The sequence below is a fragment of the Rhopalosiphum maidis genome, chromosome 4 (assembly GCF_003676215.2).
Source record: "Rhopalosiphum maidis isolate BTI-1 chromosome 4, ASM367621v3, whole genome shotgun sequence".
Taxonomy (NCBI): domain Eukaryota; kingdom Metazoa; phylum Arthropoda; class Insecta; order Hemiptera; family Aphididae; genus Rhopalosiphum; species Rhopalosiphum maidis.
In genome coordinates this window covers 29,899,789-29,913,657 of record NC_040880.1, presented here as the reverse complement: position 1 = coordinate 29,913,657, position 13,869 = coordinate 29,899,789, and the positions used below count along the sequence as shown (strand labels likewise).

The following is a 13,869-nucleotide window of genomic DNA, read 5'->3' as shown; positions in this document are numbered from 1 at the left end:
TTCACACAAAACCACAAACATTTTAATTTTTTTGATAGAGAAAATTGTTATTTACAAAACAATAATAGGTAAATTAGAGGACAAAAAAAAAATCAGTCATATATTAATAAATACATGTTAAATATAAGGAAAACCTTGAAATTACTCTGACTCACAGCCTTTGTTTTTTTTTTTAATATACATTAATAAAAATATGTAATAGTTCAATAATTGTAATTGTATCTTATAGTAATTTAGTATAACACCTTAATGTTTAACTTGCCACAGGCATAGATAATTTATCATAATGACACAATATTAATAACAATTGTTTATGCAGCATAAATAAATACCAACTGCTACAAATTTAGTATCATAATTAAAATAAACTAGATGATAATGAACTAAAGCAATCGAGATTCAGTAGTTAAATATGCAATTTAAGTAGCTATGGTAAATTTAATACAACTATGAAAAAACGTGCATGAAATTATGGCTCAAAATGTAAACATACTACTAAAATCAATATTGGTATAAATTGAATTTTTAACATTAAATCCTATGATTGAGATTAGTTACATTTATAAAAACACAGTAAAAATAAATTAATATAAATAATAATCATATATATATATATATATAAAAAAAAACAAACATAAATATTACACAATGATTAATAATTAATTAAGTGTTGAATTTGCAAGTAAAAATAAAAACGTTTAAATAATCAGAAACTTACTACTTTTTCATATAATATTTAATTTTTAAGAAGTCAAATCAACATAATATATAGTTTAGATTACGAGTAAACATATCAATTTACTTAATAAATGACTTACACTTAGAGTGTATAATTAAATGCTAATAGATAATGAGTAACAATAGTAAACAATACAAAAACCTTACAGATTTCATTTATTAATATTTAATGACTAGCAGAAATTCAATAAGCCTTCTTGTGATTGTACTTTACAATTTATAAATAGGTTTTTAAATTTTAATATTTTATGTTTTTTCTAACTTAATGACATAATACTGACCAACAAAACAAATCAACTTTTATAACAAAGTGTTAGGAATAATGCATAGTATATTCCGTATTCAAAAAGTATCGAATAACAAGTGTAAAGGTTGATCAGCTATACTCTAATACACATCATACAGAATTTGTCAGATGTTATATTGCACATACCAATTCCCTATTATTAAATAATGATTAAAAATATTCACTTAATTTATTTAATAAATAGGCTTTGGTAAAAAGACTACAGGAAAACAGTACTGAACTAAGTTATAACTATTAATAATATTTAAATTATAGCACATTTCAAGTCTTATGGGTAAAATATTAGCTGCAATTTTTCAAAATTATAGACATTTAACATCAATAACATTAAACAATATTTTAAATATTAAAATATTATTATAAAGAGAATTAATATACAATAAAGAACAATAAATGATGATCAGTCTGAAAATATCAAGCATTATCATCACAATAAATTAAGTTAAAATAATTGTTTTAATTATATTAAAACATTAAGGACTTTGATGAAAACTTATAAAATACGGTTTTTGTTAGATTTTCACCAATGGCCAAACTTTTTGTTTTCATACTGTAAATAATTACTGCATAAAATTTATATTATTCTAAATTATTTTAACCATCATTAATACTATAATAAATTAATACCATTCAACAAAATATAACTACAATATTTTACAGATAAATGTAAAATATTATAAAAATGCCAATTAATATGTTAAAATAAATAATACACTTTGTACTTCATATGAGTTCAGTATGGAAAGCACCTTGTTCTTGGTCAAATTGAACAACTGAATGGGAAACTCGAAAATGTGGCTGTCGCGGGTTACGTAAAAAACGGGATCTTGAGTTTGAGCAAGGTTTTGGTGAATTGCGTATTCGTGCTCGTTCCCATTCCATTAATAATGCATGTGTACGATGAATTTTTTCCAAACGTTGTTCTTCAATAGTTTGCGTATAATCTGCGCCCTAGGGTAAAAATTAAATTGTATTAATTGAAAATAATAATAATTATTACTTTTTTTCAAAATGAGAGTATAGTAGATTGATTATCACTTACCATTTCTATTTTTTCATCTAACATTCTAAAGAAATTGAGTTGACTAGAAGATAATTGTCTATACATAGAATTATGTATAAGTACTCTATAATAGTTAATGATGAATAAAGAAATAGTTGCTTACGGATTGACAAATAACGAAGTGGAAGACTGTGGACCTGACATACGTTGATGTAGTGGACTTGAATCATCCATTTCAGACATGTCACATAAATTGTTTACAGACGGTGTACTTGTCAGCTGTATTTGTTCTTCAACATGATTTTCATAAGCACTGCCCTCACTTTTTTCATCATCTAAAAAACAAATAATTATTAGTAAAAAATTTTAATTGTATTGATTGTAAATAAATTTGAAAATTGATTATAATACATTATTTCGATACAAATTATATAACAAGAATTTTTCAATTTTTAAATGTATTTATTTTATAGAACTATGCTTTTGAATATCATAATATTTAATTATATACTAAGGATACTAATGTCATTTTATCTGTAAAAATAATATAGTGGAACTACTGTATCTCTAATATACTGTATTGTGCGTAAAAAAATCATCTATTACAAAAACATTTTATGAATCTAAAGTAAATAATTTTATCGTTGCTGTTTAGTGTGCCTATATTGATAAATATTTAAGAGTTGACCAGAGATAACATAGCACATACCAATTCTTTTACAAAATAATTTATACTCTTGGGCATTCAATGCTGTATTTTAGTCCAATGTTGAAATTAAATTAAAGTAGACTCAATAATATTAATAGACATTGCATAGGGGTACCTTAAACATATTATGTATGACACATTAACATCTTTTCATAAAATCTATAATTATATTTTTCTGGATAGTATAATACATGTTTATATAGATTAATTAAATACATATATCCCTAAACTTATATCATTACTTACACGTACATAATATTACATAAATATTAAAATAAAACATCTAAAAGTTTTGAGAATTCAAATTGAATACTATCCTAATACCAATATAATAACTAAGTAGTTTAAGGACTGTAAAAAGTGAAATTATAATGTAAGTATTAGTATACATTACCAGATTCTTTGTGCTTGTTTTTTTTCTTTTTGGTCTTTCTGGAATATGAGATTCCAAAATGACTAGGACCACAGCCCATATTATTAAAACAAACAACAATATCGTATCCCTCGCTTCACGGTCTAAACTGGTTAGTTTTACCGTCCAACGAAGGCATATTATGTAACTGTTTGTTAAAAATATGGCTAGATAATAGATAAAAAAGCATTCTGCCGGTTGTGACGAACACGAAGTAGCTACAGTCACTATATTCACATTTGAGGTTTGTTAAAAATTTTAATTATAATACATTATGAATGGTTAGTGGCAGAGGTGTCTTAATATAATTTTAGCATTTTTTTATTTTACAAATAAAATGTTCGAAGACTCAAATAGGATACTTTGATCGGGAAATTAAGGAACAATATGACAAGAATACGATGAGTAAATAATAATAGTTATTAAATATTATTTAATTTAATATTTATATTTTATATTCGCTAAACATTAGTAATATTATATTAAATTATTAAAATTTTAATATCTCAAATCTCAATCGTGTTGTGGTGATTGTATTGATAATTTGATTTTGATAGTAAAAAATAAAATATGGAAAAAGAAAAACAATATTAATCAACAAAGTATTATTATCGTAAACGGTCACACTGTGCAAGTCATGAGTTTGATTTTTCAACTTTCAAGAGACTAGGTACATCATTGTACTTGTACAATGTACATAATACAAATATTACAAATACATTAATCGTTATTCGTTATTACTTTAATAGGCATTACTGGTATTAGGTACTAAAAATTTGTGACTGAACCGGGTCTTAAAAAAATAATAAAACGGTTAGATCAGGCTTTTTTTTGGTAGAACTTATTGGGTCGAACTCAAAGCATTAAAACCAAGGATGGACCAGGCTTTTTTTTGGTAAAACTTTTCGGGCCGAGCAAGGCTGTGCTTTTTATTGTAAAACTTTTTGGCCGGGTCGAGCCGGACTTAACCAGAGTTGGATTAGACTTTTTAAGGATTTAAGGATTTTTACATCTCGCCTGGGCACTTTTTGTTTTTTTTTTTGTATGATAAATAATCGGTATGTAAAATAAAAATGATAAGTATACAGTTTGACATTGGAATCACGAATAACGAATATCGGAATATTATGTAATTAGTGTGACGCAGTAGTAAGGGGTATAATAAAGTTATTTATTAAAAATATCCTTGGACCGGACCGGGCTCTTTAAGAGCATAGCATGATTTTCAGACTGTGCTTTGAAAAAAAAATTGTTGAACTGGACTGGGCCAAAAATGTATGGCCCTTGCAGGTCTATAATAGGTACATTGAATATTACGCATTTATATTAAATTATTACTATAGGACTGACTAGTTAGAAGACAATTAAGTCAATTTAGTCAATAAAAATAAATATACCTATTGTATAATATAAACATAAATAATATATTTATATTTATACATATATCATTCATTTATAACATATATATAAAAGAGGTATATAGTTTTTGCACAATCGAATAAATATCAAAACAAAATATTGGGAAATACCTTTGTTGTATTTTTTAGATATCCAGCGTATTTTATAATTGTGTACCTGGGTCACTACAATAGAGGCGTATGTATGAAATTTAAAATCCTAAATTCAATAATAAATTATTGCATACCTACAAAAAATGATAAGATCAGCTTACTAAGAATTAACCAACAATATTTTTTTTATACATTATAATACTGTTATAGTTTGTTATAAAAAAAAATAGTTAATATTTAATTTATTATTCTTTTACTACAGAAAATTCTCACCTATTAGCATTAACCTTCAAATAGCTGAAAACATTTCCATAGATTTTGATTGTCTTCTATCAATTTTTAAATACAAAATTATTTTTCAAATGTTCAGGATTCTTACAAAACTTAGAATTTCAAACACATAGAAGTGCGTTAGTACATGTATATTTTCGTTATTTTAAAATTTTCTTTATAACAACTAATGAAGTATCTTTTATTAACTGATTAAGTTTTACAATTGACTATACATTTTATTATTAACACAAATAAGAAAAACTAGAATATTACATAATCTTATAAATTGATAGTTGGTCTAAATATTTTGAAAATAGAAGGTATATGACAATTTGATCAAAAGTGGAATATTTTAAGTATTTCGGTAAATATTTTTTAAATCACTACAAATTTATTATACACCACATAAACCATTATTTATTTTACCCACTTTCGTATTAAATATAATGGTTATAAAAATTGAGTATGAGATTATGAATACATTTTTTTTTCAAATCTTGTTAGGAAAAACTATTATTTTTTTCAGGAATATTATATTAAATAATACAAGCAGTTTAACTAACAAACAAAATTGTTTACAAAAATTGAAAAAAAAATATAAAAGTTGAAAATTTCTAAAATCTATAAATAGCAAAAAAAGAAAATATTTTGAAAATTATATCATCTCTAGAAATTGCTAGTAAAAACATTTGATGAAAATTTTCAAATTCCGTAAATAATTTCTGAATTTAAAAAAAAAATAAATAATCTCTGTCAAAAGTTATGTTTAAATAAATATTACAATTTAAAGATCCAATTTACTATCAGAAACTATCTTTTAGACTAGAAAAAAAATACATGTCATAGAAAAAATCAATACAGTAGAATCCACTTATTTGGGACATCACATAAAGGGGACAACCGCTTAATAGGGACAGATTGGCATAGTCCCGAACAAATAAAATGTATTGGTTTATTAGTTATTCGGTTAATCGGGACAGTCAGATAATGGGGACAAATAGGTCACCGTCTAATGTGTCCCAATTAAGCAGATTCTACTGTACATTAATTTCTTTATTCAAAAAATAAAATTAAATATGGGAGTTAGGTTTAGTTTTTAATTAACATTTTTTTTAATTGAAAAAATCATATTATATCTAATAATTATTAAATACATAATAATTATCTTCAAACTGCCTCCAATTTAACAAAAATGACCAAAATTTTATTGAAAATATATTTTGGTATGGTAAATTTGATTTACATTTAAAAGTAATTGTCATAATTATAAAATAATCACTAATAGTTTCCTACATAGAAATTAACTTAAGCCAAGAAATAATTTACTGGTTCTACAATAAAAAACAAATATTTTTAATAATTATATTGTTTATTTTTATTATAAGATTTTATTTTATAGTACTTAAATTTAATTTAAAAAAAAACATTACAACTATCAGTATAATATATTTATTTTAATTATAGAATATAGTTATAATTAATATGATTAGAAAATAATAATATAATATAATATAATTATTTATAGAAAATAGTTGATACTAATGTATTATATATTAATATTGTACTATTTTAATAAAATACATTATCTATTTAAACAACATTGATATAAATTCAAAGCTCTTGTTAGACATATTTAGAACATTCATTATTTTTTTATTAGAAGTTAGAAAATATAGAACTATATAATTAATACTATGTTTCTAGTACATAACTTATAAACTGTATAACAAGTAATAAATTATACAAAAAAAAAATATATATATATATATAAAATAGGTATAACAATTTAATATGATGAGATACCTATTAAATTTATCTCAATCTTAAAATAACTATGTATTTTAATTTTTAATAGTAGCAGTTTTAAAAATATCCCTTTATAAAGGAATTAATTAGTTTACCAACATTTTTATCAAAACCAATAATAAATAACGTATTTCCTCGACCTAGATTTATTTGTTCATGATGTTTTCCATTTAGACAAAATATAATAACTCTGAAAAATACAAAGTGTTTAAATTAATTTATACTTATGATATCTACAATTAATTTTTAAATAGTATTTAATCGGTTTATGAATTAACAGGCAGAACTTTGGTTTTTTCATTTGGCAATACAGAATTTATCATAAATTAGTGTTAAAATAAAGTTTTGAAAAGAATTGAAAAAAACTGAACCATAAACCCAAAGAGTTTAAAGAAGCGTGCAAAATCCAAACTAAAACAGTTAAAATTAATATTGGATTCAATTAATGTTACACAACCATAATTATAAGACTAATTATTAACATAGATTAATATAAAAATATATTAAAGACTGGGGACATCAATACAATCATATATCATTTGCTCAGTTTTAATTTGGATTTAGCTTACTAGTAGTGAAAGAAATAAGAATCTACTCATTTTTTGTGTCATTAATGAGTCAAATCTTATTTAAAATAAAGAATTATAAATTATTGCATCAGTGAAATGTATTAATAGTTTATCTATAATATTGGTCATTATTAAATAAATTTATTTTTTAAGCTATTGTTTTTGGCCATGAATACAGTGTTAGAAAATAATAATCAAAGATTGGTTATAAACCAATTTCAAGCCATGGTTTATTATTAAAAAAAAAGCAAATATTATGCTTAAAAATTATACCCGCAACTGTTATCTCCTCCTTAGAAATGTAAAATATAACAAAAACTGTTTTAAGCGGGATAGAACCACTCAGACTGCAGTGATAGTTAAAATTCAAAATCAAAATAAAATATAGTTGAGAACATTATCTGTGAAATATCATTTTTATTTTATTGATATTATTTGCAAAAAAGTTCTTATTGTTTCAAAATCCATTAATTTTGAACTTGAAAAACGATATTCTATAGCTTAAGTTTTCCTATTTATGTATTGAAAATATTGTTTCTTATTTATAACTATAGCCTTCTCGGTTCTTTCCCACGTAAAACAGTTCTTGCTATGTTTTACATTTATAAGATGGAGACAACACATGTGGAGGTGGCGTCCTCTTAAGAAGATGCTACAAACATAAACTTTTTATGAGAACTATTTGTGTTGGTAAGAACCATTTAGGCTATTGTTCTTTTAAACTTATGCTAGATCTTACAGACATTATTACATTTTTGAAATTGTAAAATTCTTAAAATATGTTTCTCATAAATATAACCGTTTTATTGTCCATGTAAATTTTCTAAATTCAAGTAAATATTATTACATAATATTATTTGAAAAAAATGTTTAATTCTAATTTGTACTTATTTGCTCATTTTAGACTAAAATATAGAATGAGGGGGGGGGGGTTGTTAGATGATAAAATCCCCTGCGACCACATAAGATAATTCTCAAAATGTAACCAATCAAAGTTTAAGAAACCTAAATTTTCATTATAAACGAGAAACACTTTAATCATTATTAAAATTTGTTTGATGAAATCATTAACTTAAAAACAATTTATAAAAAATTATTCTTTTTTAAATTCTTTATTTTGATATTTTTTAAAATTATATAATTTTTTTGATATAATGATATTGAAAAAGTTAAAACCATATTTATTTATTTACATTCTACGATAAAAAGTTCTATTTTTTGAATTATAGTAATAATTTGATTTTAAAATGTATCAATTTTATAATGTTATGTTCTTTTTATTATTTTGGGGTTTAAAGAGATTATCTAAAAGATTAAATTTGAAAAAGGTTTCTAGTGGAAAATTGAACTTAGTAGGTATTTTCTTCGGGAGATCAAAATTGAAAATTCTCATACTTCTTAAAATAACTGATTATTAATAAGTAGAGTGCGGATTTATATGCATTAAAAACCAACCAAATATGCACTAAAAAATTTTAAATATGCATAAATATATACATGAAAACATTAGTAGAAAAAATTTTATTTTTTGAACATTTAATACAATATATTTTAAAAAATGTATTAAATTATTTAAAATTTATTTTGCTTAGTTTATATCCACTTAATGGTTTAGTCATCTACAACTTAGCTTTTGTTAGTTTTTTCCCAAGAAAAACTGTTATTTTTTAAATTTTTTTGTGTATTATTTAACATTGACAGTATTTACGTAAATTTATAAGTTATTTTGTATGTTTAAGCATATTTCAAATTTTAAAAAATATTAAAATTGCCTGTATCAAACCACTTTAGTATAAAATTTGTGGCATCTTCTTGATAAACAAATTAAATAAATATAAGTTAATAATCTAATGCTTTAAAATAATAATAATAATAATACATACTTTACTGGGTTTTTAAAATGTGTTTGGTATCCTTTTATAATTTTTTTAAAAAGTCTTAAATTCATTTTGTTAGTTCCCATAATTACAAACACATCAAATTTTTTTTTATGTTCTCTAGCCCATTTAAATGCAGCTTGAGGATAAATTTCAGAAATAACTTTTTTATCAGAATCAACCAAATCTGAACCATCATCAGGTGTCTAAAAGAATCATTTAAATCAATAAGGCAGGATTATTTTTAAACTGTATGTTAAAATAAAAATTTACCTTAAATAATATGGATTCTAAATAGGCAAAAGTCAAAGGTTGGTTATAATCAATTTCAATCTCCTTAGATGTAGCTGGACTTGAATTTAAACTATATACAGTTGGTTTATTTTCTAATTTTTCTGGGTAAATTAAAGACAGTGTTATTAATGTAATAGCTTCATGTACACTAAGCATTCGTGAACATACACACATTTTTTTTTTCATACATAATCGACTGTCATATACAATCATTATTTGAAGACCTGAAGGATTTAAGAGCTAAAAAAATTATATTAAGATAATATATTTCCAATTTTTAGAATTAAAATAATTGTAAATAAATACTTCGCAAGTTTTTTTCAAAAGATCTTCAGATAGAAATGTTGTTAACTTGTCTACTATTTTTGGTAGAGGTTTTATTAAAAACAAAAAACTTGGTTTGTTTTGGTTGACATCATTATCTTTTGACTGAATTACATCCTCTCCTGTTTCTTCTGTTGATCCAGGATTAATTTGTCGACTATTGATATTTAAAGTTGATAAGTGATGGATACTGTCAACTAATTGAACTTGTTGTTGTTCTCCTTGATTTTCTTGATATGAAGTTTCAGCTAATGATTTTTGATCATGTTTTGATTGTTCCTTTTCACCTTTAGTTGAAAACTTTTTTGATTTTTTTAAATTTATTGTAGATTTTTGATTTTTTGTGTTTTTATCACTTAAAGCTGAATTCCATTTTTGATCATTCTGATTTTGAGTTTGTGTTTCTTCACTTAATAATTCATCTTCATTTTCTACATTTGATTGAATAATTACTTCTTCATTATCTGATGCTTTTTGTAACTCTATTGATATTTTTAACTTATCATCAATTAATTCGGTTACAGAGTTTTCTTTCTTTTTCATAATATTATTTTGCAATTTCAAGATATTTCTGAAATTATTATGTTTTAAATATATTTTTAATTATTTTATAAAAGAAAATTATTACTTACATGGCTGTTCTAGAATATTTAACATACTCAATAAATGATTCAATTGGGTGTATTTGTGATTTTTTTAATAAAGTTGTATTGTTGAAGCGTAAAATATATTCCCAAAGCCCTACTTCAGATGATGAATTGCAAAATAATCTGTTTTTAGCAAAAAAGAATGTGTTCTCCAAAATGGTCTTCAATGGCAAATTCATAACAAGTGAAGTTAAAATCTAAAATCAATTTTAATTTACATAAAAATAAAACTTATTAGTTTTAACTAGGATTATTTAACTTACAGTGGGATTTCTTTGCATTTCTCGTGGTATAACTTCGGGTTCATGACCCCATCTATTTAATTCAATTTCATACCGTAATGAACAAACATCCATTCGTTTTATGCCTTCTACTTGATTTAAAAAGTTGTAAATAAATTTCATTTGTTTATTTTCAAATGTTTCATCACTATTTTCAATACAGACGTCTTTCATTTTAGATCCAAATAATTTTTCAACTTTTTCAATACCACTCAAAGTATAGACAATATACATAATACGACCTAAAAATGTACTAGAATTATTAAAAATTTAAACACTTAAAAAGTAATAATTATTTTAAAATTTAAATTACACGGTTCGTCAGAATGAATATGAATAAGTTTCATCACATCTCTATGACTCCAACCATCATAACGTTTATTTCTTACTATATGTTCTGTAGTTAATAATGGATCTCTATTTAAATACCATTTAGTCATAGCTTTGGTAAAACCACGACCATGACTATTAGACGTATTGGTTAAGAAACCTAAGCAAAAAATGTATAAGTATTATTCTCTTAGATTTAACATTTTCAAAAATATTTACCCTGATCAAAAAGGATTTTATTAGCTATTGTGCAAAATTTAACAAACATCAATAGCTTTAATCCATCTGTACATATTTTTGTGATTGCTTCATAAGCATCAGTAACCATTTTTATACATGATTTCAAATTAAATTTAGCACATACAGCCAATGCAAAAATCAGAAGCCGATCATCAAGAAGTTTATCTTCTTTTTTAATCTATAATTAATAAAAGTAAATAGTAATAATAAAAAATACTTTAAAAATATAATTCTATACTTGATGTTAAGTAACCTTTAAAATTATTGGAACTATTGAATTAATTTCTTCAGCTTTATTTTTTTTAACAATTTTTCCAATTATCCTTACACCAGTAACATCATCATGATGCTTTGGATCCGAAAATGAAGTTCTAATTGCAGGAGGAACATATATACAATATTCATGTCCCAAGTAAAAGTATCGTCGTAACTTAAGTTCAATTAAAGAATATGCAGGCATTTTGATAAGTTTTTTGAAAACTATTTCAACTAAAATAATAAATAAAATGTACAATGTAAATATATATATATATATTATTTAAGATTTCAAAAAGACAAAAGTAAGTAGCATAATAGTTATTTGTAAAGCAATAAAGTCACATTTAAATGAGGACAAGCTTGTCGCTAACATTTGATTAAATTACTACTTATGAGGGAATATCAAAAACATCGTCTATATAATATTGTTGTGTGTTGTACTAAATAAGGAATTTTTATTCCATAAATCAATAAACAAATATACAAATATACAAATATTATAGACAAAAAATTAGACAAACTGTATACAAAAACAGGACGACTTTTTTATCCTTATCTTTGAGTATATAGGTTTATTTAGTATAAAATAAATTCATAATTCATATTAAAATAATGATGGAAAATGCAGTTATGTACTCATGTGTAATTAAGTCGAAGAAGAAGAATTCAATTGATTCTAATTTCTAGTACATATAAACTATAGAGTCCTCAAACAAACCAATTAGGACCGAGCAATGCGGACTTACTTTTATAATTTACATTCAAATTTAACGAACTTCAGTATTCTTCGGCAGAAAAAAAAATGTCAAATGCATTTAACTATACAATTTATAAAAAAAATATTTAAATTAATAACATAATTTATAGCTATGAAAAAGTAAAAAGTAATGTCAACAAGTTAGTGGATACCACAAGCACATAAATATATAATACAGATACGGAAATGTGTAATATATATTATAATACTATGTCCGCGTTAAATTAAATACTGATTATTGAGACTAAAATACTAAATTGTGTATTACGATCACAGATATATAAAATTTTTATACATCTGTGATTACGATACAGTCGATACACTGATACCTTAGAATTTAGATTATAATGATCATATGGTCTAAGACTGATACGCACCGTATGACCATGACCATTTATTCGGTATTTAATCAAATATTATAAATTTACTCAAGTACTTCACACACGTTCTGGCAACACTGGGCTACAGTTATAATCACGGTTACGAGTTATAATACTCATGACAAAGTACTAAAATAGACCTATTTTGTCATAATAATACTGACTGTTGTGGCGTATCCACGATTTATTTTACGGGGATGTTTTAAAATTTAATAGATTTATGGTAAGTGGAGGGCAAGTTCATCAATAACCTCTGCCCTAAATATAGGTGTATCTCTGTAGATATTCATTTAATGCTAAGCCATTCAGCTTGTTTTCTCCAACGGTAATTCTTAAATAACTTTTAAGTCTACACAAGTGTTGAAAAGTAACGTACACTTTCAGCTGTACTGCTGTAGTGGCAAACGATCGTTGCCGATATAACCAACTGCCTGTGAATTGTGTAGGAAAAATAATAGAACTACAATTTATTATGAATGATTATTTCTGGCACTCGTGTAAAGAAAATTGCACTGTGAGTAAGTTTGGAGTTTGGTCAAATATAGCAAAATACGGCCGACGGAGGGTGTTCTAACACCCATATCACACGCCCTAAATACGCCCTTGGACTGGCTCCATATCACGGTTTAAAATATATCTTATCTTTAAGTATAATATCATAAACCGTGCTCCATACCAGTCGCGAACGCAGGACCCCCTCCGAAATATCAGGAACAAAAATAAATTACCTGTCCTACAAATGAATAGTATGATATTTATGTAGATATTTTCAAAAACCTCATCGAAATTTTTTCCTGCGTTCGCGCCAGCTCCACACACACAATAATTGCTTAGATTACAATATCCAAGTGAACCGAATTAAGATATTACTAGTATAAGTGGCTTAAAGAAAAAATTTCAAAAAATATTCATCAAAATTATGAAAATTTGCGAATTATTTTGAATTTCAAATTCTTAAATTTTTTAGTATTCATGCCTCAGATTTAAAAATTGATTACAAGGTTCATCATAAATTATTTTGACTAGAATTAAAAAAAAATTGAGCGTAATCACATAAGTAATTGTTAAGCGTTTGAATTTTAAACAGGGGTGGATGGGCAATATTTTCTTACTGGGATTTTTTTTAAAATTATAAAAAATTATAATTATTATT

General features: G+C 24.4%; 2 protein-coding genes across 2 annotated transcripts; both read right to left on the bottom strand.

The window, feature by feature from the left end:
* Positions 1-1,506: 1,506 nt before the first annotated feature.
* Positions 1,507-3,629, bottom strand: LOC113548948. The gene is made up of 4 exons (XM_026950060.1): positions 3,152-3,629; positions 2,212-2,383; positions 2,088-2,145; positions 1,507-1,996 (listed from the first exon to the last, which is right to left on the bottom strand). Exons 1-4 carry the CDS (start codon positions 3,228-3,230, stop codon positions 1,769-1,771), a joined length of 537 nt encoding a protein of 178 aa, XP_026805861.1. The 5' UTR covers positions 3,231-3,629; the 3' UTR covers positions 1,507-1,768.
* Positions 3,630-6,774: 3,145 nt separating this feature from the next.
* Positions 6,775-12,402, bottom strand: LOC113561096. Its single transcript, XM_026967315.1, has 10 exons — positions 12,326-12,402; positions 11,575-11,810; positions 11,301-11,499; positions 11,065-11,241; positions 10,734-10,993; positions 10,456-10,667; positions 9,806-10,394; positions 9,479-9,739; positions 9,212-9,411; positions 6,775-6,949 (listed from the first exon to the last, which is right to left on the bottom strand). Exons 2-10 carry the CDS (start codon positions 11,779-11,781, stop codon positions 6,817-6,819), a joined length of 2,238 nt encoding a protein of 745 aa, XP_026823116.1. The 5' UTR covers positions 11,782-11,810; positions 12,326-12,402; the 3' UTR covers positions 6,775-6,816.
* Positions 12,403-13,869: the final 1,467 nt, after the last annotated feature.

Bases quoted from the DNA above. Each gene is read 5' to 3' on its own strand.
- LOC113548948 (XM_026950060.1), bottom strand. From the start codon at position 3,230: ATGGGCTGTGGTCCTAGTCATTTTGGAATCTCATATTCCAGAAAGACC. The intron at 2,146-2,211 runs GTAAGCAACTAT...TTCTATGTATAG, and splicing joins ACTTCGTTATTTGTCAATCC to ACAATTATCTTCTAGTCAAC. The intron at 1,997-2,087 runs GTAAGTGATAAT...TTTTTACCCTAG, and splicing joins TAGATGAAAAAATAGAAATG to GGCGCAGATTATACGCAAAC.
- LOC113561096 (XM_026967315.1), bottom strand. From the start codon at position 11,781: ATGCCTGCATATTCTTTAATTGAACTTAAGTTACGACGATACTTTTAC. The intron at 11,500-11,574 runs GTTACTTAACAT...TATTAATTATAG, and splicing joins TAGTTCCAATAATTTTAAAG to ATTAAAAAAGAAGATAAACT. The intron at 11,242-11,300 runs GTAAATATTTTT...TTTTTTGCTTAG, and splicing joins TAAAATCCTTTTTGATCAGG to GTTTCTTAACCAATACGTCT.